Source organism: Erythranthe guttata, chromosome 14 (genome assembly GCF_056151865.1).
Source record: "Erythranthe guttata isolate IM_541 chromosome 14, IM_541, whole genome shotgun sequence".
NCBI lineage: Eukaryota > Viridiplantae > Streptophyta > Magnoliopsida > Lamiales > Phrymaceae > Erythranthe > Erythranthe guttata.
In genome coordinates this window covers 19,842,467-19,870,186 of record NC_142546.1, presented here as the reverse complement: position 1 = coordinate 19,870,186, position 27,720 = coordinate 19,842,467, and the positions used below count along the sequence as shown (strand labels likewise).

The following is a 27,720-nucleotide window of genomic DNA, read 5'->3' as shown; positions in this document are numbered from 1 at the left end:
GTTACATAGGTTGGTGTTGAGTGAACGTCCAAAAACTTAAGTTGTTAGTATCGCTTATCGTGTTGAATGACCGGCCACTTTAACTAAAAGTTTAAGTTGTTAGTGAAATGTATCATTTAATATTAATAACTCCAATACGCACGGCAGACAAATTATGTTTGAAGCATTGCACTAGAATTGTTGGAATCGGTGGCGGTGGGATTCAAATTCAGGACCTTTCATTTTGTCTGACTGGAAGATATACCATATTGAATGACCACCTCAACCAAAAGCTTAAACTGTTATTGAAATGTATTATTTAATATAAATATCTCCAATAGTTCACTATAAGATGTTGTTTATTGTTACATATTTTGGTCCGAATTCTATAAAAAAACCATTACTCGATCCAGGACCGTTTAACTTACCCAAGTCCATGAAGGAAAATAATATCCTTCATTAATTTAGACCCTAATTCTCCACTTAATTATTTCTGCAGCCATGAAGGAAAATAATATAAAACTACATATTAACAAACCTAATGCTTATCCTTAAAGAAACATGGAAAATGTGGAATGAATTAGTGGTTTGGTAAACAAAAAAGTCATGGTGGCCAGCTGTACCATAGAAGACACCATAATATCCAAATTATCACTGCACACACACTTAGTGGAAAACATTAAAACAAAAAGATAAGTGTGCTATTACTAAACTAATTAATTAATGGCCTAATACTTATCAGTTATCAGTAATGCTAATTATTACTTTACTATGTTATTGGCTTGATTACTTCATCTTCCACACTCAGATAAATTAACAAGTTATTAGGTGACACGATTTACTTAAAAAAAAAAAATTCTAGAGAAAAAGATGACAAGATCATTTGCTCAGACTCAAATATACTTTTAGTGGAGAAAACCTCAACCGTAAATCTTTAATTTTGTCTCATTATATATCACCATCGTCACAATCAGTGATGAAGCCAGGATTCTATAACTGAGCGAGGCGAATGTACACAAAACAATAACATAAAAAAATTAATCACATCAACGATTGTTTCAAGAGTCGGCAGTTTAGGATATGTATGTTACGGACTTAAATTTCTGGGGGTTCGAGGGCTGCGCCCGAAAAGGGATTGTTTTTATTTTTTTTATTTTTTGTGTGTGTGGATAAAATAGGTAATTCCAACGGCTAAGTTTTTCTTTGAAATAGAACTTTAGTTATTGAGAGGAGGGAAAAGGGTAAGAATTTAAGATGGATTCGAGGTAGCACTTTACTTTTTGCATGCTAAAAAGCATATAAAGCCAAATCTGCTCCCTTGGGATCCTATAAAGACATTTGTGCTTTATATATATATATATATATATAAAATATATAAATGTATATATATTAGATACACATGGATATTTATATAGTTATATATATATTAATGCCAAGAACTGATTATGCATAATAATATTTCAGGACCAGAGTTTATATTGAAGTGAGAAGAGATACTTTTTTCAGTTTAGTTATTGCTCTGTTTGTCCTAGCAATTATTTGTTTGATGATGCAGAAAGATCAGTATTTCAGACATTGTGCTGGAAATTTTCAGGCGTATGCAAAAAATGTTTTTGAACATAAAAGACAATTTCACACATCTCTTTGAACATTAATTATCCGAAATCATTCTTTTAAAGAAAAGTATCAGAAATTACTAAGTAACAGAAAATCATCACCAGACCAAAGAATAGTCTAATAATTAAATTGGAATTTGGACATTTGTTCTTACTTAGGACATTAGAATCAAGAAAGACACCAAAAAATTAAATTGAATAAATCATCACATTTCACTTGAACTTAACTAATCAAATTGTTTTTAGAATCTTATAAAAAAAAACACACACACACACACACAGTGGGAAGAAGAAAAAATAAACAAGGAAAGTGGAGAAAACAAGATTTGAACTCTTTAAAATCACCTTTAGTTTCTCAGTGAGAAATTATATATACACACACACACACCACAACATAATTTAACTAGATAAAAGAAAGTCAAATTATCGAGCAAAAATTCCTTTGCAAGAAAAAACGAACAGGATCGGGAAAAATGTTTTGTCGTATTATTTCCATTTTCCCAAACAATGTGTTTCTTTGAAAAACTATTAATCAAGTATTATTGTTTCCTTCCTCTTCTTTCTTGGCTGGCTGTGCCTCTATTTGTTCTTTTACACCTGACTTCAGATATATCCGCTGCACAAAATAATTTTATACAGAAGACCTTATAAGAACGGTAAGCACAAATATTTGACGCTGGAAATTAAAAATGAAAAAAAAACCCATCTCGATTTCCCCTATTTTCTCCTCCATCGAGCGCTTCTCCAGACAAAACAAGTGCACAAATGGATAATTTACATTGTGTACAAGTGGTAAATGAGTGTCGAGAATATTTAAACATCGGTGAAAAACGATACCTTGAGGTCCGTTAGCCATCAGGGTAAAGAATATGTTATTGAGCTTCTCCATCTTTCTAGCATCCTGTGCTTGGTCTGTCTTGAATTTTATACACTGATAAGAAACCGAAAAACCATTTCAGATAATGACGAAAGTCGGCAACTTAATGTTTAGTGTGTTATTGAGGTAATCGATTATCCTCTTCGAATTTTGCAGCATCCTATTCACAACATATTTTGCGGATAACGATTGTAACTATCGACATCGTTTTATACAGCTTAAGCACCTTACAACAGTCTTATTTTTTGAACATGCAAAGATGCAAATATGAATTAAATCGGCTGATCAAACTGTTTGACATTTGACAATGACAAGGTTGTTTGAAGTCAATGTACATATATACTGTATTTTTTTCCGGGATAACTCAAGAGCGATCAATATAACCTCAGGCAAAACAAAGAAATCATACAATTGTACGCTGACACATAATGCGAAACTGAAGATAAATGAACGAAAGAAGAATGATATTCATGAAATTGGCTCTGTGTGGTCAATTAGACGATGATTTTATGTACAGCAGTCGGCTGTAAGGTAGAGGTTTGAATTGAAGGAGAGATAATGCTCAAATTTTATGTTTTGTGCTTATTACAGTTTACATAATAACACTCTCTATGTAATGAATGAACAAAAGAAAGAAATTTGAGACGATGAGCCTGTTTTCACAATTTATGAGCATAATCGTCATATCGTTCTTCTCTTTAGAAACCTAAGGGTGAACAAAAAAATGAGAATTCAGATGTCAGGTGAGAATACGTCAACAACTCACTAGCCCGACCCCTAATTCTTACTAAAACAACTTATTTAAGCTCATGTTAATTTGAAAATTAATCTCGTGTGTGAATGTGCAGGAACTCCTCCTTCCCGGTACAAGTAGTATAACGTACCCATTCCCTTTGTCATTGAAAAAATCGAGAAAAAGCGTAATTATGAGTTTTATTGTGCTTTTTCTTGATCACAAGACATGTAGTATACCAAATGAAACATAATACAGTCGACTTGATTATGTTCAAAGACCAGAAGCAAATATAGATAGAGCTAACCAAATAGAGGAAAATGCGATGTACTGAAATTGAACATTTATCGGAAAGTTACAGATCAAAGTGTTGCAGTGATCAAACTCTGAGATACAATTGAATCATTAAACGTGTTGCAGTGATCAAACTCCTAATTTTCTTATCCATCCTTCGTCCACATTTACACAAGTAATTATGCAATAATTTGGTATGCCCTTAGTTAATCAATGTAATCTCAGAGAAGAGAACAAAATAGATTTTCATCGAGTAGCATTTCATTACCAATTTCTTTGTCATCATATAAATGATTAAAAATCTACAAAATTCAGAAAATTTATTTTTCATTACCAATTTCCTTGATGATTGCAGAAACAGAGTTTCGAGGCGTAGCGGAATTAATAGAATTCTCTAAATTCTACACATTCAAACCTAGGTTTTCACACCACTACACCTTATAGATAAGAATACATTCTACAACACAGTTCCAATAATAAATAAATTAAAAAAAAAGAAAAAAAAAACAGATTTTTGGGCAAAAACAGAAAAATACCTCCTTATCATCAGTGACTTTGAGAACCAACTTGCCATCGCAATGCCTGTATTTCGTCGAGTAACGAGTCTGGATCGATCAGAATTGCACGAAAGTAATAGTAAACACAAAATTATTAAATCAAACAAGTGTAAAAAAAAATAAAAAAAAAAAAAAAAATAGAGTAGATGAAATTACTTGATCGGGTTGGGAGCGAAACAAAAGAAGGGATTTTTCTAGAAAATCGTCCCATGATGCCACGTATACCATTCTACTGTGTGTGTGTGTGTTTTGAGGAGAAGACGAACGAAGCTAAATCGATGGCGCTGGAGTTTTTAATTTGGCTTCGCAACTCAGGCCTTCGGGGCAGTGAACTCTATTATTATGATTTATGAAGCGAGACGACGTCGTTTTCTGTTTCGTTCTACTGCCTAGGGTTTATAAGTTCAAGGGATTTGTTATTATGTATTTGCATCCAAACATACTCTAATTGAGTTCGTTATTTAAATACTAGTTTAAGTTTGATTCTTTAACAAAACAAAAACCAAACTTAAACACATACTTTTGTTCCATAAGTTGTGAAGTTCGACTAAAGATAATAAAAATCAAGCTACTCGAGCTAGATTGATTTGTTACTCGACTCAGTTACATATCAAACTAAGTTGAAATCAAAACTCAATAAAAATTTACAACGAGTTTGAACTACCATAAACTTGGCTCGGACTTTGTTCGTTTACACGCATATTTAGTTCCACTCTTATTTGCCAATTCGATAGCGTCTATCAAACTAATTCCCGACTAGTATTTATAATATTCAAATGTATATATTTCTATTGTTATAACTTACATATTTCTTTGTCATAATTCTCTTTAGTCAAAGTATAGTAAAACTGATCTATACTATGCTAAATCGGGAAATTTTTATCATTCATTTATACATAAACACTCACACATGCATATTAGTGTGCGTGGATCAATAATAAAAATTCACAGTGTGTAATCTTCATCGGCCGTAGCATAAAAATAACCGAGAAAATTAGTGTTATGATAAGAGTCCAAAAGTCGGGACAACCAACTTTGGTGAGATCAAATATGAATCAATAAACCGATACTTCTGAAAACTCGAATCAGTAAATATTTGCTGACACGAGTTCTCTCATGAGAGTGAAAAAATGTTTACCCAAACAACAATACAGACACGTTATTCAATCAAGCATATATATATATATATATATATATATATATATATATAGGCTATAATCAAGAGAAAACAAACATCATATAAGAAAGAAAACATCAACGGAACTCTTAGGATTGTGCTCCCAAACATCATAAGTTACATATATTGTTACAACACTTCCACGAATTCGAAGATCAACTCTCATGCAAACTTTTTATATAATAAACTGGAAATGGAAAAAAATTCAAAAAAAAAAAAAAAAACAGAATAGAAATTGCGTTCAAGAATTTGGAAGTCTGCGAGCATAACCGAGCACCATGACAAAGTCCTTGGCAGAAGAGCCGATAGTGGCGGACACTCTGTCGGTAGAAGTTGTTTGAAGCCAAAGGTCAACTAGATTGTTCAGGGTCAATGTGGGGACCACCGTCTGCCCCATGCATTTTATGTCAACCTAACAAATCATCGACCAAATTATTATCACGTAAGCTTATTATTGAGTTATTGTTGCTACAGATACAACCATGGATTGTTCTCTGAAGAAGCTGCATATATAAAGATATAATTAATTATATCAAAGAAAAGTTATTTTTTTTTTTAACTATTACGCAGACGAACGAGAATGAGGTGGTTACCTCGACTTCGTTAGGCAGATCTAACTTCCTCTTAAGGTACTTTTGAATAAAAGAAACTGGTATTGTCCCATCCCTGTAAAGAACAAAGTCATATAGATTAGCGTAATTGATAACAAAAAAAAAAGAGGTTCTTGTGAAATATGCAGCATGCAAGTCTAAAAATCGAGCTTTATTATGCTACTGAAGTCTGGTGCCGAAGGAGAGAATGACAAGTTCAATTAAAAGTGTAAATTACAATTTCTTCGTCATGCAAAATTAATTCATAATACCTCTCGAGACTTGGGATAAAATATTTAAACGGATCAATGATTATCAACTCAAGTTTTTTAACGCATCATTTTACCAAATAGTTATGCATTGATTCAAACATAAAACGAGACCTGAACTAAGAGGATCAATGAGAAAGGAGTATAGGAAAAACGAGGACATAATTTTGTCCCAAAATGAAAAGTTAAGGCAGGTTACAGAGCTTTTATACGGGTATCAGACATATGCAACTTGAACTAGTACTACCACCCTGTTATTAACCAAGATATTTAATTACGTATAATCGTAAAATCAATAATGCATGAAAACAGAAGTTTGTTCATGGGGTTTATAACTTATAAGACACACGGGCAAAATCTCGGGCTTCTGATTCCAAGCTCAAAAGAATTCAGCAAAGCAAAAGTATATCTGCTTAAATACATTTCTCTAAGTCTTTCATGCAGTCATAAGCTAATAAAAAAAGGGTTCAATGGTTAATCTCTCTATTACTGCTGACTTTTTGCTAATCTTGTTAGAACGGAACTGCATTTGATGACAAAGCAGCTGCTTATCGAGAGACAAATCTGATTAGAGCTTTCAACAGAAGAAAAAAGCAAATTGATTGGTTACTTAGGAGAAAAATACTAGCTAGAAATATCAACAGTCAGAACCACATTAGTACTGTTAACAAATAGAAATAAAAATCTTAGTAAGTAACAATTATCGCATTTTCCATTACAAGACCCTTTTACTGATTTCTATATACCCGACTGAATACACAAATTTTTAGCACTAAAGCAAAGATGTTTCCACATTTCATGCAAAACCAATAAAATCCCAAAAAGCGAAACGACCATTCAAAAATTAGAAAGACAAAAGCGAAGGAGAACTAACTTTATTCTCAAGTAACTTGCCGAGATCTGAGGCAAGGGTGGTGCATCTCCTTCCCTGAAAACATATCACGCAAAATTAGAGATAAACCAAAGAAGTAGTAAAAAAATTAACTATTTTTCGTTCGTTTAAAAACAGAGAAAAATACACGTAAGAATTGACGTAAACTTCTTACGGTTCATTAGAGGCCACTAAGGAGAACCAAATTGGATAATTCCTTCTCTCAGATTTAGCACTAGCAGCATCGAGCATCACCTGTGGCGAAACCCTCATTTCACCAAAATTTTGCACCTTGTGACGTATTTTGCGCATCTTTTTAGGCTTATCAGATTCTAGAGGGGTATTATGGTCACTAAAATTCTTCTCATCTTTAACCTTTGCCTTCTTCCTAAGTTCCTTATTTTTTGTTTTCCTGAGAAGACCCTCCTCATTGTCAAATGTACGCTGTTCTTCAGATTTAGAAGACTTGCTCCCATTCGCTGCTTCGACCAAACAAGTTAAAGGTTTCCACAAATCGACTTTTCCTTCGTAATTCTCAGAATGCATAGATGGCTCGCCCACAGCAGAATTCTGCGAATAATAATAATCAGTAACAATTAAAGATTGGTATTTTTAACATAGGAACACGAAGTTGTTATAGCCCACAATCATACATACCTGTTTCACATTTTGAGAAAGTTTGTTTAACTTCTCCTGTGAGCTAAAGCTTTCAAGGTGGTCTCCAATGGTGTTTGTCACGGGTTTTTCGATGGTAAAATTTGAACCCTTTGAAGCTTTTCTTGCAATGGATTTGGATCTTCGACCAGTCATGCCAGTCTGTGCTGTAACTCTCGGTGTACTAACCACCAAAGATGAGAGCGATCTTTCTTTTCGCTTAGCTGGCAACATAACGGGTGTTGCAGAATTAGGGGCCTTCACTTTTATTCTCCTATGAGGAAATATTTTTGCTCTTACGTCTTGTAGATTATGATCCGGCCTGGTTAAAAAATATCCATCAAATCTCTAAGAAAAAAAAAACAATTGCCCACCAAAAGTAGAGCAAATACGATTGGTCGAGCAAATATGAGGTCATCAAAGACATTTAATGATGTAAGTTTCTTGAGAAACAAGAGAAACATATACGAAAAGAAAAGATTGTTTCTGAAACAATTCGTTCGAATGCTTACTTATCTATTCCAATTTCCAACCTACCTCTATATGGGTTTACAGATCTTACCTTAAGCGTAACTGCTGTACACGAGCGTTTAGCAACGATCGTTATAGTATGAAATATTGCAATTGCTAGAACACATTTTGTTCTCAGTACGAGTCAACCATTTTTCTATTCTTTTACTATGAGAAACTTCTCAAAGTTAACAATCCTATGAGTTGAGTTAAAACTGAAGTTGAGATAAAGGATGTCAGGTAAAGAGCACATACGATAACCAAAGCACATTGTACATAAAACCTAACATTTGATAGTTTTTTTCTCTCGAAAACAGGTTTCCTCTTTTCTTAAAGCAATGTCAAAATATCCTAAATTCCTAATTGTAGCTATGCATATATTTCTATTTATTATAATGGAATCGAAATTTCACATAGATATAAAAGCAAAACTATAGAAACTGACGATGTGATACAATTAATCAGATAAAATCTTTATCAGACGCCAGTGATAAACGAATACAGCTTCTTTTTCAAATAAAACCATTAAAATAAAAAGAAAAATGACAGCACATTACCGTATACGTTTTCCCAAAATATTATCCTCTAAAGCACAAAAACAAAACCAAACGTAGCAAATATTTTCGATATTTTTCTATAAAATTGCGTATATTACCGCATAAACCTAGAAATTTCCCTGAATAACTAGAAAAAAACTAGAAAAACACTGTGACATATAATGCTAAAGCAGAGGTGACAAAAGGTAAAAATAACACAAGGAGATAGTTTATATGCATAAAACCTCGTTTGCATTCACTGTTAGACATTCATTCTATGTTATCACATCAAGAAAGGATTATAAGACAGCACAAACAAGTGCATACGCAAGTTTGTGAGTCTGCATGTATAAGTTATAAAAAGAGAAATAATAACTAAACCAAGTTAAAAGAAACCAAAGGAGATATAAGCTGCAAGTTAATCTGACCTCAACTTCTCAACTGGAGCACATCCCAAATTTATATTGCATATTGGACAACACTCCATTTCCTCATCCGAAAGCTTGTAGTATATGCACTTTCTGCAAACTATATAACATACATACAAACAAAAAAAAAAACAGACTTCAAACTATGAGAAAAACATACATACTAAAACCGATTAGTCCAAGGAAAATCGATGAATATGACAAGGTCAAATGAGAACAGAAACCAAAAAAAAAAAAAACGCCAAAAGAAACGAAGTAGTATTGGCATAAAGCATATACTAAATCAGTAACAAAGTCTATGCTATCAAGAAACTTAAGCAATATTATTAAGTTAAGTTCAACATAACATCACAATGGGAAAAAAGAACACACGACCCACTATCAAGATTGATCAGCCCCATGTTTCAACAATATGAATCAGTGAGTGTGGGCCAGAGTTGACTTTTAGAAGCAAATAGTCAAACTAATTCATTTATAGTAAACAAGACAAGATAAGCAAGCAGTGCCAAATATCCTCTTTCAGCCAATTAACCAACGTGTTTCCTTTACAATACAGCAGTACACTTTTATCAAACACCTGAGTGAGGTCAAAATTTTCAATTAAAAAAAATCCAGTCCACACAAACACATCGGCCAACTGGCAACCTACGGAGCATAAAATCGACAAAAAAAACAAACGCCCATAAAATCAAAATTACGAATAACCCACACAACGAATTTAACAGGCGTATTCACGAATCGAGGACAAAATTAGGGCAGGACGAGTGAAGGAGGAGTACTGACAAGTGTGGAGGCACTCAATTATAGTGGTGGCATCGCGGAGGAGCTTGTGGCAGAGAAGGCATGTCATGCATGGCACCACCGCCTCCCGCCGCACCTTCACCGTCTGGTGCGACATCTAATTATCTCCGATTCACCTAAAATCGACTGGAGAAATCAAAACTATTCGCCACGTATCTTACGCGGTGCATGCTAGCTCCAGCACAGAATTGATGGTGGTGTGATTTACGTCCATTCCTTCTTCATCCACTGTATCTGCATTAAACCCATAAACAAAACCCCACAATTACTACCGCGGAGGCGTTTTACACAGAGCTCCCCCGCAAATTAAACAAAAAAAAAACGGAGTTAGAAGTTGCGGCGAAGAATACACCGGAGATTTGCTAGGGATTTATAGCTGCGAGCACCTTTGAATCTGGGGAGAGGTGATTTGGGGGAAGAGAGGGTGGCGCCTTGTGGGTGATCTGTGCGAGTGTGTGTGTGTTTTGGTGTGCGTTGGAGGGGATTTGGGTGTCGAAATCTAGAGAGAGAAAGAGGAGAGAGAGAGAGAGAGAGAGAGAGGGTCTTCGTTGTTACAAAGCAGAATGAATGAAACCCAAAAGAAAAATGACTTTATAATAATAATATTGTACTCTACTATATCTGGATAGTTTTGAAATTTCCGAGAGCTGTAACCGATGGTTAATATTTACATTTCAAACTTTAATTAGGGTATGGTTTGTTCAAATTTAAATAGCATTTTAATTATTTCAATTATTAATTTATTTAATTAAATTAGATTAATTGAGTTTATTATGGTTGAAAATTGGAATAAATTTCCGAATTTCATCAATTCCGATATGATCATTTTGTTTTTATTTCCACAATTTTTCATTACAATTTCTGATTTTCTTTTTTCAAACTTTTTTGGGCAGAATAGGATTTTTTCTAAAATTTTCGATTTTAATTTTTAATAATAATTTCGAAATTCCAATTCTTTTTTGAAATTACACTTTTAGAATCAATATTCTTATGCATTTTATGTTATATGTGAATAATAAAATGGTTTTTTTTTTTTTTTCCGACCAATTTCGATATGAAAATTACAATATTACGATATTTTTTTATTCCAATTTTTAGTATCCAAAAACAAAATTGGAACAAAATTAGTATTAAATCTAGTAATTAATTTGATTCAATCCTGTTCTACTGCACGACAAATTTGGATTTATACTTGCTGCAAAGATAGCCAATATTATATTAATATAATTTAATTTCCAATTCTTTGCGGATGGACGATATATTTGCTGTTATTGCCGAAGAATAAAGGGTATTTTGTGAATATTATAGCAACTCAATTCGATTTTTAACCATAGGCAAAATTAGTGAAAAAAGAACTTGATTTTGAAATTGCACTGAGATAGGTCCAATCTTATGAGGAAATTAGTGATAACCCCTAATTTGGTTTTCATAAAATTTTGGATTAAACTGAATGTAAATCAACTACGATGTTACGTATTAATCGACTATCATAATTCTATAGTTGAACAAAATATTAGTTCTTAGAAATAATAAATCGACTATAAGGAAACATAGTTGATTTTTATGAGGATATCGCACATGACGTATATCGGTATATGCCATGCTGATAGGAATTTATCTACTTCAAATTTTGATAAACTTGTTCCTTTTGAGCACAAATGCACCGTTCTTCTATTTTATCGATTTGGGTGTTGGGTTGATGTCGAGATAATGTATAGCGTTTTTCGGCAATACCCTCTAGATCTTCCGTCTCCTACGCAAAGACATCATTGTTAGCCTAGAGAAAACCAGCACTCTGCTTCCACTTTAGGCTCAAGGCATGCTCCAACCCTTGGGAGTTTCATGCTACTGGGGACTAACTCCACACCAAAATGAATCTTTGTCGTCAAGATCTTTAAAATATTTATTTAAAATAATTCTAAAAGTGTATTTCCATCAAACATGACTTGATTACTACAATAAAATTAAAATTAAAAGTGTATTCGCTGAAAAACAAACAAACATCGTTTTATTTTTCATGTTCTTATAAAATACATCTTTCTAACACAAAGATATAGTGACTGCTACAATATTTTTTTTTCTCCTCCCAAAATATAAATAAATATTAATTTTATTCTCAAATTTTTCCCCTAGAACATCTTTCCCCAAGATAAACCAAAATAAAACGCATCCAAACATTGCCCACATTTTTCAAATCTTCCACGATGTAAGTCTTGTGTGGTCATTTCGCTAGTTGACCAACACGTGGTATGTTCAGCTTCCATATTCAATAACTAAGAGATTTCGATGTCGAACCATCCCAAGAATGCATTATCGTCCGCAGTCGCACCAACACTCATTCAAAAAAATCAACACACCACACATAGATAAACACACAAACTACTAATATAAAATAAAAATAATTAAAAGAAAATAAATTGGGTTGCCTCCTAATAAACACTTAACTTAAAGTCTTCAAATAATTTTAGCTATCGAAATTATTATGTCCAATCCAAAGACTTTTAAATTGTGCATCTATCCATTCGATTTACTACCGCAATTGCAATCAATGCGTGGATGGCATTGCAATATGTCAGGGTCCACCTTGACTTGTGGTGCACGTTTTTTTTTTGTTTGCTATCAATTGGTACAGATTCAATGTAGGGTGTTCATCAGGTGAACCCTCAAATTGGTCAATGACTCTGCGTAGAACCTCGACATCAAACACAATATTAGCCATTTTATCAATCACTGTTGATGCCTTCAAGTCTACTACCTCAACGACGAAGAGATCCACAATTTGAATATTACTATATACATCGATTTCTCTTGCTCTAAGACATCTTTGATATTGTATGGAAAAATGAGGATGAAAAGTCTGGTGGATTGGAGCGTGGTATACAATTGTTCACCGTATACGATCACAATCGTAAAATAAACTACTATTGCGATAGTTGTGATCCATTACAATATCTTAAGTTGTTTTCTTTTGGGGAGCTCGGATGGCATGCACAAATTACAAAGTTGGTGCGCCCACAAAAATGTGCCAAAATAGAGGGAAGGTTGTTTGTGTGGGCCATGATACAGTTGCTACAAATCACGTGCACTAAGCCGATGAATTACTTTGGATTGAAGAATAAGGTTGGTGTTTATTCTGTTGTATATTTCTTTTATTATTTTCCTTATTTACTTGAATGGATATTTTTTATTTACAATGCTTCTGGAAAACATGAGCAATTGTTACAATGTTTCATGCAAAACATATTATTGTTACAAACTTCAAATGCACAATAATAATTATTTCTACTTGTTGCATGTTGGCATACTGGAAAACAATTGACAACCGATATGTACGTTAAAATAAATGTCAGATTATTATAGGTCAGAAAAAATTCAGAACGAATAATGAACCTAATCGTTGTATGATAATCTTTAAGTTGATGGTGTGGTTGAACCTATGATATTGGGAAACGAGTTGTTCTTCTGATTTCTTTTGTCGGCGATCACAAAGATTTGCAAAAATGACATGTCAACGCTATGGCTCTTGTCAAAAAAATATGGAAAACTTGATATCTTCTTAACCATGATGTCCAATCCCGCGTGGGAAGAAATCACATCTTTGTTAATGCTTGGATAAAAAACTGAAGACATATTTGCGGACATATACTTAATTGCTCAGGTTTTCAGTTGAAGCTTTAGGAGCTTAAGCATGATATTCTAATTAATATTTTTTTAATGTTGTTACAGTGTATGTTTATGCAGTTTAGTACCAAAAGCAAGGTCTTCCTTATTTTCATTTGGTTATTATTTTGGAAGACCACATAAGATTATATTTCAGGGGTTTATGGTCAGATTATTTTGGTTGAGCTTCCTAATAATTCACATCCATTCATATGTGCATATGTAGTTATACATATGATACATGGCCCTTGTGGCGACTCAAATTCTAAGAGTGTGCGCACGCATGACAGTAAATGTAAGAACCATACAAAAGAAATGAGACTGTCATAAGGTTGTTGTTACAAATGTGTTTCTCAGTAATAGATTTGTTCTGTCTTACTGAATGTTTCTATTGGCCAAATTAAACCATCATATTAATGCAGAAATATGTGTCGATATTAAATTTGTCAAGCACTTGTACAAATATATTTACATGCGTCATGACAATATAATGTTTTTTTCTCATGCATCATTATATGAACGCGATGAAATACATGCATATCAATAAGGTCGTTGGTTATATATGTGCGTGTGAGGCTCACTGGAAAAAATATGATTTCTTAACGAGCGAGATGTTGTGTGCAGTTATCATAGTGCATGTACATTTACCGAATCATTAGCCGTTGCTTTTGGTATACAACAGTCGTTGAGGCAGATTTTTGATAACCCTTTGACCAACAACACTATGTTTATAGATTTTTTTACCTCAAAAAACAATGATGAATAAAAAATGGAAGTTTTGTTTGGTTGACCTCGTACGATTAGCTTGTTTGAAGGCGTGCGATATATTGAGTGAGTTTGATTTTAGTTAATGCATGTTGCTCAACTTCTTTTGAGTATTTAACGGTTGTCGATGGAAGCAAATATGTTACATTTAGTGAGGCTGCTAGATGTTCTTAGCAATCTGATAAATATGTGGATGCTATTTTGGCAAAGGCCTCTTTGTTTTATGCCCCTTATTACGTGTGTGTGCTATTTGCATTACTTATTGTTTACGACATCACTATTGATGTTCAAATACTGCCCGACAAGTATTGCTCTTCAATGTTTGAAGACTTTGCTCGTGAAGGAGTGTTGACGAAAACTGTGGTGCTTAGGGAAATTTTTGTCATTGATTTGGTGCTTAACTCAATGGATAAATCTATTATGTTTTTTCAATTTGTTTTTTCTACAATCCATGTGAAGATGACAAATCCAACATGGACTAAATATATGAATTCTATCTAAAAGTTATAACGGATGATATGATCTTTATAGACTTTGTGAGCACTAAAAACATTATGTATTTGATCAAAATGTGCTTAAACTTGATACTAGAAGTTATGGGGTATTTTTTTTTCTTGATGATATTGATGGTACTGGCAAGACATAATTGTACTGACAGTTGCTTTCATAAGGAGATATAACCTTGGTTGTTGCACTTTTAGGTGTGGTTGCATCGTTGTTGCCGGATTGTCGAACAACGCATTCAAGATTCAAATTACCATTCGATGTTGATGGTGTGACTACGATAAGGTCATTAAACAAGCCACCCTAGCTAGAATGATACAAAAGGCAAAACATATTATATGGGATAAAACAACGATGGCAATCGACATACTGTTGAGGTGTTTGAATTCTTGATGTTTGATTTATGCTATAGTCTGTTTTTCTTTGGTGGAAAAATGGTTTTGTTTGGTGGTGATTTCATACAAGCATTATCGATTGTTGCTGGTGGTTCAAGAGATCTATTGATTGAAGCTAGTTCGGTTAGCTCAGCATTATGACAAGATATCTTGTGATCTCCACCAAAGTTAACGTTGACGCAGCTTTTCCACGAGGTAATGATTACTATTACACATCTATGGTTGCTAGAGATTTACAAGGTCAAAGTGTGTGGTGGCAGAATTTTTGACATCTTGGCTGAATGTTACCTGCCGAGGGGGAAGCTTGGGCCGTTTTACAAGCTACTCTTATGACGTTAAGCTTCAGATTGCCTGACATTATTATTGAGGGTGATTGTCTCCCAATGATCGATGCACTTAATGGCTGAGGTTCTTCACTTTCTTTTGTAAGACAATATGCCAATATATAAACTAGCTTACGGTATTGCTTCGCCTTGAACTTTGGATTCTTTGGAGGGTGTGACCCTCTCCCCCTATAATTATATTTTCCCATCAAAGAAAAAAGTACTTGAGAAAATTCAGCAATACAAACATTAAAAATCATAAAAATGTTGGTGAATGGCGCATGCCTAGCTGAGTCAAAAGTCAAAGGCAAGGACAATACTTGGATACGTCAAAAGGTTTCTTCATTCTGTCCACACTATTATTTTCAGACACTGTGTTAGGTAGGTGTACCAGAATTCTTAAATCCTATGTTACTACAACAACTATTGCAAATCAATCAATTAATTCAATAAAATTCAATATTTTAGTAAACAAAAAATAACATACATTGATTTTTTCAGTGCTAATATTAACCAACACTCACAACAAACATTGCCAAATCAAGACAAAACTAAACTAGATACAAACATACACGCGGTAAGTACACGTCGAATAAATTATATCAAGAACCAACGAGACCTTTGTGCCGAGCATACGAAATTATCGACATAAAAATCGATCCAGAAGCCAGTACTGTAAGCATCACCACCTAAATAACGAGAGTTCACAAGCATATTAATAAATTATATCGAAGAAAAACCGAAGTTTTAAGATGCGTATTTATAATGTATGCATACCCATTTAAATAGGTGGCCATGGCTTTCCCTCCATGGATATGGAATGTTCATCCCGAAAATTGCGGCAACTAATGAATACACGGACAAACAAACCGTGCCGGAACTTAGAAATAGCTCAAGCTGCACGAGATTAAATAAATAAATTAAAGGGATGATTAAATTCTAGAAGATTGATAGGAAATAAATCCAATAATTAATGTATATATATTTAATTTTTGTGACACCTGAATCAGTTGATTCCTATGATTGTCCAACTGCAAACGAAGAAGACAACTTTGTCATACAAGAAATATAATACATTTAATAAATTAGTTTTCTGGTATTACCTGAATATTGATATAATCCTCTGTGTCGTCAATGTATTCTCGCAGCTGAAAACGAAGAAAATGAATAACAAAAGGAAATCTAAATTCTCTATTTGTTTTTCAATACTATTAAGGAAAATTAAATATACTTGTTGTAATTTCTCTATTTCGATAAATTCAAAACTACTACACAAAATTGTAACCAAATTAAAGCTAATGCATTGGCATATATACCGTGGTCAACTTATTCATCGTGCTTTCTATTTGCATAAAGTACGCCTGCAAATCATAACATAACATAATATTAAATATTAATATTGTATTGAAAGAAAAATACCAAGAAATGAAAAATACTTCCAATATAATATTAATTCTTCGAGTAACGGAAAAAACCTCAAGCAGCATTTCGAGTTCCTCGACATTATTCTCCTCTTGGGAAGTGGTTAACGCACTTGCCCTGCTGCTACTTCTAGATATTTTCGAGATTGTCGTCCGAGATTCATCATCATCTGCTGCGAAATGCCAGTTACCATGTCCGTAATCACTGGAACCGGAAGCTGATGTGGCAGATTTTCTTGATAGATAAAGTTCCGCCATGTCATCGTCGTCATCAAGAAGTTGCTCTATTTCATCCCTTACCTGGAAATGTACAAGTCTTTTATTTTTGTAACATATAATTAAAAGAGGGTTTATTGCAAATAGTGCCCCTGTATTATATCAAATTGCTAAGAAACTACCCTATGTTGTTTTATTGGCAAAACCCCCTATGGATTAAACTTTTTTTTAGCACACAACCCCCTAAACAAGGGTACTAATTGCTTAAAAATTTAAATAATAGGGGTTTTTTAGCAATTCAATAAAACACAAGGGTACTTTTGCAATAAAGTCAATTTAAAAGATACCAATGGAAAAAGTTTGCATGTTTCCAATTTAAGATTGTTACACTAACAATTCATTTAGTCAATAAATTATTTTCACTCTTAATAGTTAATTTCATTGCCTAGTTCATCAGCATGTACTTCCATTAACAATACACAAAAGGTAAAAAAAAAAAAAAAGAAAAAGAAAAAGACGAGCATACTTTCTGAACCCGACTCGTCAATCTTGACATAGAACTCTTCATTTTACGCACACGATCCAAGTTGCCACTGGTAGTCTGCATATACATCCAATCATAACAAGTGTCCGTTCATATGACCGATAAAAATAAAAATCTGATGGAGTAATTATCATTATAAATCGGATTACCAATTAGTACTAGACAAGCTTATTACAAGAATTTGAAGATTTCGATTACCTTAGCAGTAAGGTCATCCAAAGCAGGATAAGCAGCAACTTCCAACTCTCGAGTTTGTGCATCGAGACTACTACAAACACCTTCTAACGCTACTTCTAGCGCTCGGAATTCAAACGGGAACTCTTCTCACAATTTGATCACCACACAATAATTAGCAACACACACTACTAATAACTCAAAAATAAAATAAAATAATAATAGTAATACCATTATGTTCACTAATCCCAACTCCATTATTACGAGCTTGGGGCAACTCATCGTCTTCCGCTTCACCGCCTCCGCCGCCGGCCAAAGGCAACCGTCTTTGCAGTTCTTCAACAATCGGCATTACATTTTCATCAAGTGGATCCCTCAGTAATACCTATTTCATCATAATTCATAAACCACACCAAATTAATTAAATTAAATTAAATGATTTAATTCGAAAAAAATAAATCTGACCTCATCTGTTGTTATAACCGCCTTGATATGCTGCAATTATCGAAATGATTAAGATAATAATCACAGAGCCCCATTAAAATTAAAATTAAAATTAAAAAAAAAAAAAAAAAAAAAAAAAAGGTGAATAATTAATAATTACCACCTCTAAATTGAGGACGATGGCCTTATCTCTGCCGAGAATAGCAGAAGGGTAAGAAAGGAGAGGGTCGAGAATTCGAAGATCTCTGGCATTAATTGGAACCCTATTCATTATTTCAAACTTATCCAAATCGAGTACTACACCTTCTCCGCTGCGCCCTAGCAAAATCCAGCTCCTCGAAATCGCTGCTTTTTTCTTCACCGCCGACATTTGAGTTTCCGCAGTAATAATAAATCCATCTTCCTCGCCCATTTTTTTTTTTTCAATTAATTAATTTCCTTCAAAAAATTCAAACAACTCAGAAATCCATGGCTAGTGTGTGTGTGTGTGTGTGTGTGTGTAAAGTGAAGATACAGGAAGTTGAAAACAGGGGGATATTTTGGCGGTAGTAGGGATTGATTTGTATAATTGGGTGTTTTAGGTAAAATAGGGTGGAAGAATTGAATAATTGATGTGTGATGAAATCAGAAAATGGGAAGTGATTAGATATGTGTGAGGTGGTGGAGGGACCATTGAATTTGATGGAATTGCTCATATCATATGCATGGATGTAGTATTAGTAGTAGTAGTGGAGGTGGCAGTTTCTCTCTTATAATGTTTGTTTGTCTTCTTTCTATTTCTAAATTCTTTTTTTTTTTTTTTTTGGTAATGCAGGAACCCGCAGCCAACCATATAGGTGCACTGGGTAAACCTACACTCTCGTATAATAGCTTGCAAACCATACGAGAGATGTAAACCACACTAGGCTAACCATGTGTGACAAGCTCGACCTAGCGACCGTTGACAAGGGGATTCGAACTTGGGTCAATTGACCCAAGCTCCCTTGCTCCAACCGCTAGGCCACCCTTGCGGGTTTTTCTATTTCTAAATTCAATATAGTAGTATCTTTATATGTTCATTAGAAAAGGCTTGTTTATTCTTGTCAAAAAAAAAATATATATATTTAAATAAGGCTTGTTTCAAAAATCAATATATTAAATTAAACGTGTAAACTCTTTTTTTCTTTTTTTTGGAAGGCAACTAAACTTTTTTTTTTTTTTTTTAAATATTATATATATCTGTAGTAAAAAAGTTTGCAAGCCTGCTCGAGAGCTCATGAACAATTGAGAAAAACTCGAGCGGGTTAAAATTCCAAATTTAACTAGCTGATTCAATCCATCTATACTTATATAATAAACGAAAAGTTCAATGTTGCACCTGGTTATTTACACATAGTGAATTTGAACAGTAAATTTAATTAAATAACTATTCACTAAAAACACATACATGTTATGAATGTGTAACCAAGTGAGCAAGTGTAACATCTAATTTTCTATATGTATATAATATTACCACTTACCAGCACAACAGTTACGTGGGACGCAGAGTGAATGCCACGTTTGAAATAACTGCCACTAAGCTTTTTTTTCTTTTTTGATAAATTAACTGCCACTAAGCTTACTATATGCTATATATAAAATTTTAATTTATTTGGGTATGCCAATTGCCAACATGCAATATAATGGCACGTTTTTTACACAAGCTCAATGACCAATTTCTTAGTGAGAGGAAGCCTTTCTTTCCTTGTATTACCGAAAATGCCCTTTATTGTTAGGTTGGGCCGTTGGACTGGTTTAGGCCTGGCCGCTGGTTAAGCTCTTAATAGGCTCTTTATGCACTAATGAGAAAAGGAATTCTCTTTTGTTTTGAAAATATATATTCGAGGAGGTTCAATATTTTTTTTTCCCATAGTTAAAAATTCAAATTCAAATTCTTAATTAGTGAGGCTTCTCTAGGCAACTTAAAGTACTTGTTTTGCCTTTTAGTTGCCATGACCCCCTAACCTTATCTCTTCCTCTTCCATCCACGCCATTACATCTCTCTCTTTCTTTATCTTTCTTCATCTCTCCCTCTCTCTAAAACTCTCTTGCCAAATTCTAGCGGCAAAAAATGGCTCCAAAGCAGCAAAAAAGAAGGCGGCCATCGGCGGAGAAAAAAAAAAGAAGTCGATGAAGAGGTCGAAGAAGAGGTCGAGATCTGAGACCAACATAACAGAATATTTATTTCTTGGGTACCTTTTTATTTGTTTCAATTTTTGTGTGTTTGTGGTTTGATCAATCGTTTTTGAGTCCTTAGCCGCCGAATTCTGAGGTTAAAGTATCTTTCTCTCTATTCCTCTATCTCCTCTCGATCTTAGTCTGTTTTTGGTATTTTTTGGTGTAAAATTCAGTTGCAGCAAAAAACGTCGATGTTGAGGAAGATGGGCAACAACATGCCAATTAGGGAGAATCAGCTATGTAGTCATGTATAGTCATATATAAGATATGTAATATTTTTTTAATGTACAGTGATGCTGGTGGTTGTTTTAGTTGAAGAATTTACACATGTAATATTTTGGATATATTGTGAGAATACAAGTTGACCTGCAACATAAAGATTCAAATTATGATTTGTTTTTCGTGAATGTAGATTGAATATTTCATAAATAATAATCTTCTTTTTTTATTAATTTGTTAAATATGAATGAGTTACCTTATATAATTGAAAATATACAATTTTAAGTTGAAAATGTAAAAGCCATATATGAAGCAAGAATATGACTATAATTGACTATAGTCATATATAATTATATATAGTCATATTCAAAATAGTAAACTTTTCGGGAGAAAAACATCACAAAAAAAAAATTAAAATTATATTTTATCATTTTTTAAATAATTCTTTTAAAAGAAAAAGAAGAAGAAAAATGTTAAATGCAGTTGGTGGAAATGTTGAATGCAGTTATGACAAAAATTGCATCATAGATTTTTTTTGCCTCTTGAGAGAATATCTCAAAAAAAGTATTTTAGGGGTGAACTTATCCCTATTTCATATTAATGGTGTATATCAGATGGGCCCATAAAATCAAATGAAGATATCAACAAAAAATATTCGATTGCACGTCAGAATGCATGGAAGTTCTTGCTTGTAATCAAGTTGAAATAACGTACTACTACAGTTAGACCTCTATAAATTAATACAGTTGGGAGTCTTGGGACCATCAAAATTCCATTAATTTAACGAAATATTAACTTATCGATAAATTAATAATTATTAATTTATGAAATTATTTTTATTATTATTTTCTATATACATTTTTTTTAAATATTTGTACGTGTATATTATTCATTGTACTGTTAGTTCAATGCACTATTTTATAAAACGCTTTCACGAATGGACGCTCTTAAAGCAACAATGGTATTGAACACATTTTTGTTGACTTATGAGAAAACTATACCAAAAGTTCTAACCATGTTAACAAAAGTGAGGGACGAAATTTATGGTAATTTGAACTTCAACAAGAAACAAGTGATAGTTAAATTATTGTTTATTAATTTAAGAATTATTATTATGCATTATTAATTTATATATTATATGGGGCTTTTTAAAAATTTTGAATGTATTATCTTGTAAATTTAGAGAATTGTTAATTTAGCACGTTGTCCATGAGTCGGGACCGAAAAAATTTATTATCTAAGCAAGGTTATCAATTTATCAAGCCCTGCCACCATGGCTTTGGTGGACGAGAGAAGGAACATGGCTGCCATTTGGGCCGAGAGCAACAATCTTTCGGGATGGATACTTTTCGGCTGCCAATTTTTTTCCCCTCAGTGAATCTATATGCAAGTTTTGCTTATGCAAATGAGATCATTTCCATCTTCTTCAGATTGGCTGCTATTATTTTTACGTTATTTAATTTCATTAACCAAGCATAGAAGAAGGGAGAAGGTAACGAAAGCAAACTACAATCAATTCTGTAGTCGTCTCTTGAAGGTTCGAATCCAATTACTAGTATCGAAATTCTTACATCCAATATCCTTTTACATAACCAGGCATTGTATTATTTGAGGCCACACGGAAACAACATTAACAATACATGTATTGTTTTAAAGGTCAAATTACGGCCACCCCTAAGGTATGGCCAAATTACGAAAAAATCGCTCTTGTTTGGGTAATTACAACCACCCCCTTCTTTTAAATATTTTTACATAAAATTTATGTAATTTGGTTATTTACCGAACCAAATCGTATATTCAGTTCGGTTTTACCGATTTAACATCCCTAAATTTACCTCTGCATGAGTATTTTCGCAAGATAATATAGTTGAGGGGGGCAGCTGTAATTATCCAAACATGAAGGGGGTTTTCGTAATTTGAACTCATGGGTGGCCATAATTTGCCCTTGTTTTAAATTGCAGATGCAAGATACAACATAAGATGAAGATGGACGGAAACAACACTTGGTATAAAATAACTAATGTTTCTTTGTTTCTTCACTCGAACATTATAAATCAACAAAACCGAAAACCATTTCTCCGCAAACCAAATTCATGTGAATAGAATCAACATCAACAATACATATATAATAAATAAACCTTAATCCTCATAGACCAAAAAAACCAATTGTAAACAACAACTATGATTATTCCGTCACCAAAATTTGCCGCCCAACGTAAGAGATAACACACGGGTAATGGCTCAAGACACTTACTAGGCATGATGGTAGTGATGCAGTTTGTACAACAACACTTTCCCGGCAGCATTCCCCATCGCCATAAAACCTCCGTTAGGGCTGAAATCCATACAGCTCGGATAATGCAACGCCTGATTAGACGGCGGCCAGTTCGAGAAAACGGTGAAAGACGGAACATGAATCAGCTTCAAGCTATTCTTTTTCATGCGAGAACTCACGGCCAAAATCTGCGCATCGTGGTTAAATTTCACAAAATCCACTTTCGTAGTCAAGTTCTCAACCGCCTTGATCGGCTTCTTCTTCCCACCCAAGAATTCGTCCCTGTTGTAAATGTTCACGATCCCACTGTCCGAACCAGCAGCAAATAAATTCCCGACAGGGGAAGTGCAAAGAGCCGTACCGTTCAGACAACCTTCATCGGTGCCTATGTGGAAGCAAGACCTTGTCCTTAAATCCCAATGGTAAATCTTCCCATCTCCACCAGAGCTCAACAATTGCTGCCCGTCGTTCGTAAACGCTACCGATCTAACACTTCCATTCATTTTAAGCGTTCCGATCAATTCCTTTGTCTTTGTCGAAACCAATAAAATATGCCCTTCGTTGCCAAGAAACGCAATAGTTTTAGAATCGGGACTAACTTCAAAAGATTCCAAGCTCTTCTCATCCCTCCCAGCAAGTGGCCCTATTCTATCCACCTGTGCTTTGACCAAGTCAAAGCTGTAAGCGAACTTCCTCCTTCCTGTTACGATAGCCTGCGAACCATCGGGTAAAAAAGCAGCCTTTCGAATCGGGCAGTCCTCGAGGAATATGCTCTGAATCTTTTCGTTCTTTTTGCCGTCAACTTGAAAGAATCTCAAAGTTCTATCCAACCCACCGACGAGCAGCAACTGCGCGTTCTTATGGAACTGGACAGAGTTAACCGGAGCATTGCTAGGGTCCTTCAAATTAGCATCACCGAGCCTCGAAAACTCAAGATGCCCCGGTAATAATTTCGCACTCCTTTTCAAGACAAGGTCTTCGTTCGTTCTGAGGATGTCTTCAGCATCTTGAAAGCCAGTGGCTACAACCACTTCACTTTCTTTGTCTGAATCTTCATCAGAGCTGTTATAATCTCTCGAATGGGCATCGGGGCGGGCCCAGTCGGTGCCTGGATTCATCTTGATATGCTGAGCTCTTAATCTTGAAACGTACGCAGAGCCGGAAATTACGCTTTCGTCCTCCTCCTTCCTCAGCTTCCGCAATCTATTGACTTTAGCTATGTTTATGGTAGCTTTCTCCTCTTCTTCGTCAACCCACACGGGCTTCCTCTGATTGTCCGCCTCAAGTTCGTCACTTTCACCTCCCATATCCACATCCTCTTCATACACGGAGACCGCGCTATTTGCTGACCTGTCGGTGAAGAACAGTGCAGCGGTGTTGTCCACCTCATCCCTAGATTCCTCTTCGTCGACCTTGCCGAACTCGAGTGGTGCGTACAAGGAGCCGAATAAGGAATTCTCCAGCCTCTTCATTTCCTTCTCCCGTTCGATTTCCATTTGCTCGTCTTTCTCCTTCCGCACTCTCTTTCTCTTCTGATTCTTTACATCTTCCAAATCAACAACCGCGCCACCATCTTCAGCCTCTTCCTGCCCTTCTCCAACAGGGGCAATTTCGTCTTTCTTCGAATCCCTCTTCTTCTTTTTGAGCTCCTTAGGTACGGCATTTTGAGAAATCAAGCTCATATTTGCTGTTCCGCCAAATGCTCTAACCAAATAAAGATGATAACTAATCAATTAACGAAAATCTAAACCAGATGTCAGGAAATAAATTTTACGATCGCGCACCTCCGCCGTTAAGCGGCGGTGGACTGGGTTTAAAATAGAAAATTAATATTTTGCAAGCGTGCCAAACTTAAACAAACGATACAATTAGCAGCAAGAAGCTAAATAAACTACCAAAATGCAGAAAAGAAAAAAAAACAAACTTTAATCAATAGAATGGAGAAAAACTTACTACGACGGTGACTGTAGATTTTTCAATTTATTTTCCTCGCGCGGAGAAGTTAGCGGGCGGGGGACGGAGGAGAATGGGCGGAGGAAGATGAAATTAGGGTTTAAGGGAATTGTATTTTTGATGCTGAGGTATAACATGTTAAATGGGCCGGGTTTATATTAAATGGCATTTCCAATGAATCCGACCCGCCCTCAAAACAAGATGGGTCGTACTCCGTCGGCCCCACTTAATTTCCAATTGTTCATTTTTTTTTTCATCATTTTTATATTAGAATTTAGGACTACATATATTGGATTAATTTTTTACTGATAATTAATTATTTAGTAAGTAAAATATTTGTTTCATTTGATTAGATCTCGTATTACATCTTCAAAAATAAAATATTTTTTAAGGGTCTTAAGATATAGGTTCATAGTGACAAAATTCATTAAAACTAAATGACAAGCGCTTAATTAAACGTTTGTTTTATATTATTTATGAAATTCATTCCAAAATGGCTTCTACACAAAAAAATAAAATCTACACTAAGTAATATTTAAACAAAATTTATCAAAAACAAATATGCATTATACATTTTAATTTTGCGTCTAATAATTTTGGTATTATTTCTTTTTTACGCAATACACGGTTTTTTTTCTTCATTTTAGTATATTTTCAGTATTATAAAAATCTATTTTTCCTTTTTTTTATATATAATATTGAAAATTATGATTTTGTTTCTGCCATAGTCACCTACAGACACCCATAGGAACTCGTAGTAATCGTAGTAATCCATAGAAACCGATAGTAATCGTAGTCGCCCATAGTCGTACTCACAATTTAAAAACTCTAACTTTGCCTTTGAACCCTAACCATCATCCATCCGTAACTACCCATCATAGCCGTTTTCATAACCTAGCCCCACAACCAGAGATTTGCCTCAACTAGCCCAGCCATACCCGCCGTTGCTAACATACCCACCTTCATAAACCTCCCACCATACACTTCGCCGCGCGCCACCTAACACTCAGATTTGCCGGAAAAAAAAAATGGAGAAACAGAGAAAAGGGATGGGGTGGGGCGGGAAAAAAAAGGGTGAGGATAAAGAGAGAAATGAGAAATAAATGTGATTTTTTATTAGTTATATAAAGGATATTTTCGGGTTAAATAGAAATCAAAGGATGTGGTTCAAATTTTATTTAGAACTAAGGATTTAGTTAAAATATTCTATTTAAGGTTGTCAACCATATCTAATTAGATTTGATTTGAGGGATGTCAAACATATTACTCCATTTTCTTATTATATATTGTTTAAAAGACTTTCATTTAACAAAATTAAATAGTAATAAGTTATCCCTCACAAAATTAATCACAGAGATAGAGATGCTTCTGATTTAATGAAATATTAGTATTTAATTGTAGGTTCTGGTTTCGGTAATGTGTTTCGGTAAGTACATTTTTTCTCAACCAAACATTTATATTAACCCCTCTCGTATAGTCAATAATAGGGATGGCGATGGACGCGTATGGGGCAGGTTTTTGGAAAATTTGCAGTTTTGCACCCACACCCGCCCCCACTAGCAAATAGTTTCACCCATACCCCTTATGTACCTATTTCGGGTTTGGTTTTATTAAACTCTTACCCACCTGTACCCACCGCTCTAGCAAAATTTTCCACCCTTACTTGTTTCGTATCCATTTCGGGTTTGATTTTATTAAACATGCCACCACCTGGATCCACATTTTTTTATATTAATAATTTATTTAATTAGAATATCTCTAAAAAATAGTATTTTATAGTTCAAAAAATATATAAAATTAATAGAAATATGTAAACGGGTTAGATACAGGACGGATATGGGTGAAATTTTTAAAACCGTACCACTCCATTAAATAACGGGGCGGGGATTATCCAATAAATTTGGGCGGGGCGGGAGGGACGGGTACCCGGTGGATCGGGTTAAATTGTCATCTCTAGTCAATAACACATAATAGTAGTTACCGACATAAGCACAATTTACACTGTTGTTGATTCTTGCATTTTCCGGAGCAATTTTTTTCTTCTAGACCATGTTGGTCGAACATTTTCATAAATATGACATTTTTTGGGGTATTTTAGAAATAGAATAACGCGTCAGTATAAATTGCGCGTTTTAAGAAGACGACACGTGTCCGATAGATCTACAGTTCTTAAAAACACGTCAGTTGAAGTGACGCTTCTTAAGATGTTGCCACGTGTCCAACATGTTTTCAGCTTTTTTTTTAATTATACATCTTAAAATAATAGAAATTTAATTAATTAAACTGAAAATTTTATTAATTGTTTTCTTTATTTTTATGGATATTATAATGTCGCTGTATTTACAATATTAATTTTTGTATTTAATTTGTTTTTAATATAAAAATACTAAAAGGTTTAATTAATTTGAAAGCTTTTTATTGCAATTTTTTTTGTTTAATTTGTTTTGATATGAATAACTAAAGTATTAAAAAGTTTAAATAATTAAACAACACTATAAATAAATACAATAATAACGTCACGAGGCGGCTCGGCTCATTTAACAAAACCCTCCAATATTCACAAGATAAATTATTATTATTTTGCACAAAATAGTAATTTTTTAATTAAAAATACATACCAAAAAAGAAATAGAGTAATAAAACATAAGCTCAAATATTTTTTTTAAATAAATTTAATAATATAATCACAAACTTTGTCGACCCGGTTTATTGAAACAAGAGGCGATCACTTACACCATA

At 34.1% G+C, this 27,720-nt stretch overlaps 4 protein-coding genes across 6 annotated transcripts; all 4 read right to left on the bottom strand.

The window, feature by feature from the left end:
* Positions 1 to 1,906: 1,906 nt before the first annotated feature.
* Positions 1,907 to 4,414, bottom strand: LOC105950154 (signal recognition particle 9 kDa protein). The gene is made up of 4 exons (XM_012973473.2): positions 4,213 to 4,414; positions 4,036 to 4,104; positions 2,433 to 2,526; positions 1,907 to 2,211 (listed from the first exon to the last, which is right to left on the bottom strand). Exons 1-4 carry the CDS (start codon positions 4,282 to 4,284, stop codon positions 2,135 to 2,137), a joined length of 312 nt encoding a protein of 103 aa, XP_012828927.2. The 5' UTR covers positions 4,285 to 4,414; the 3' UTR covers positions 1,907 to 2,134.
* Positions 4,415 to 5,296: 882 nt separating this feature from the next.
* LOC105950248 (E3 ubiquitin protein ligase DRIP2) lies at positions 5,297 to 10,511 on the bottom strand. 2 transcript variants are annotated; one of them, XM_012973598.2, is made up of 8 exons: positions 10,279 to 10,511; positions 9,875 to 10,126; positions 9,092 to 9,191; positions 7,621 to 7,939; positions 7,139 to 7,533; positions 6,967 to 7,020; positions 5,827 to 5,899; positions 5,297 to 5,645 (listed from the first exon to the last, which is right to left on the bottom strand). In XM_012973598.2, exons 2-8 carry the CDS (start codon positions 9,987 to 9,989, stop codon positions 5,475 to 5,477), a joined length of 1,227 nt encoding a protein of 408 aa, XP_012829052.1. In that variant the 5' UTR covers positions 9,990 to 10,126; positions 10,279 to 10,511; the 3' UTR covers positions 5,297 to 5,474. The 2 variants fall into 2 exon arrangements, with proteins under 2 accessions (XP_012829052.1, XP_012829053.1); XM_012973599.2 differs by having other exon boundaries at positions 10,243 to 10,457.
* A 5,454-nt stretch (positions 10,512 to 15,965) lies between these two features.
* On the bottom strand, positions 15,966 to 19,021 carry LOC105950238 (magnesium transporter MRS2-I). Its single transcript, XM_012973585.2, has 11 exons — positions 18,502 to 19,021; positions 18,360 to 18,389; positions 18,126 to 18,279; positions 17,919 to 18,040; positions 17,703 to 17,777; positions 17,015 to 17,260; positions 16,856 to 16,900; positions 16,643 to 16,687; positions 16,541 to 16,570; positions 16,317 to 16,436; positions 15,966 to 16,228 (listed from the first exon to the last, which is right to left on the bottom strand). The coding sequence occupies exons 1-11, from the start codon at positions 18,748 to 18,750 to the stop codon at positions 16,142 to 16,144; spliced, it is 1,203 nt and encodes a 400-aa protein (XP_012829039.2). The 5' UTR covers positions 18,751 to 19,021; the 3' UTR covers positions 15,966 to 16,141.
* Positions 19,022 to 22,740: 3,719 nt separating this feature from the next.
* On the bottom strand, positions 22,741 to 25,121 carry LOC105950220 (Transducin/WD40 repeat-like superfamily protein). 2 transcript variants are annotated; one of them, XM_012973565.2, is made up of 2 exons: positions 24,982 to 25,121; positions 22,741 to 24,732 (listed from the first exon to the last, which is right to left on the bottom strand). In XM_012973565.2, exon 2 carries the CDS (start codon positions 24,708 to 24,710, stop codon positions 23,007 to 23,009), a length of 1,704 nt encoding a protein of 567 aa, XP_012829019.2. In that variant the 5' UTR covers positions 24,711 to 24,732; positions 24,982 to 25,121; the 3' UTR covers positions 22,741 to 23,006. The 2 variants fall into 2 exon arrangements, with proteins under 2 accessions (XP_012829019.2, XP_088669682.1); XM_088813556.1 differs by having other exon boundaries at positions 22,741 to 24,753; positions 24,982 to 25,106.
* Positions 25,122 to 27,720: the final 2,599 nt, after the last annotated feature.

Bases quoted from the DNA above. Each gene is read 5' to 3' on its own strand.
- LOC105950154 (XM_012973473.2), bottom strand. From the start codon at position 4,284: ATGGTATACGTGGCATCATGGGACGATTTTCTAGAAAAATCCCTTCTT. The intron at 4,105-4,212 runs GTAATTTCATCT...TGATCGATCCAG, and splicing joins TTCGCTCCCAACCCGATCAA to ACTCGTTACTCGACGAAATA. The intron at 2,212-2,432 runs GTATCGTTTTTC...TATTTTGTGCAG, and splicing joins GATGGCTAACGGACCTCAAG to CGGATATATCTGAAGTCAGG.
- LOC105950248 (XM_012973598.2), bottom strand. From the start codon at position 9,989: ATGTCGCACCAGACGGTGAAGGTGCGGCGGGAGGCGGTGGTGCCATGC. The intron at 7,021-7,138 runs GTAAGAAGTTTA...ATATGTTTTCAG, and splicing joins TTAGTGGCCTCTAATGAACC to GGAAGGAGATGCACCACCCT. The intron at 5,900-6,966 runs GTTAGTTCTCCT...TGTTCTTTACAG, and splicing joins GCAAGTTACTTGAGAATAAA to GGATGGGACAATACCAGTTT.
- LOC105950238 (XM_012973585.2), bottom strand. From the start codon at position 18,750: ATGGGCGAGGAAGATGGATTTATTATTACTGCGGAAACTCAAATGTCG. The intron at 16,688-16,855 runs GTATATATGCCA...CTTCGTTTTCAG, and splicing joins CGATGAATAAGTTGACCACG to CTGCGAGAATACATTGACGA. The intron at 16,571-16,642 runs GTAATACCAGAA...CTTCGTTTGCAG, and splicing joins AGGATTATATCAATATTCAG to TTGGACAATCATAGGAATCA.
- LOC105950220 (XM_012973565.2), bottom strand. From the start codon at position 24,710: ATGAGCTTGATTTCTCAAAATGCCGTACCTAAGGAGCTCAAAAAGAAG.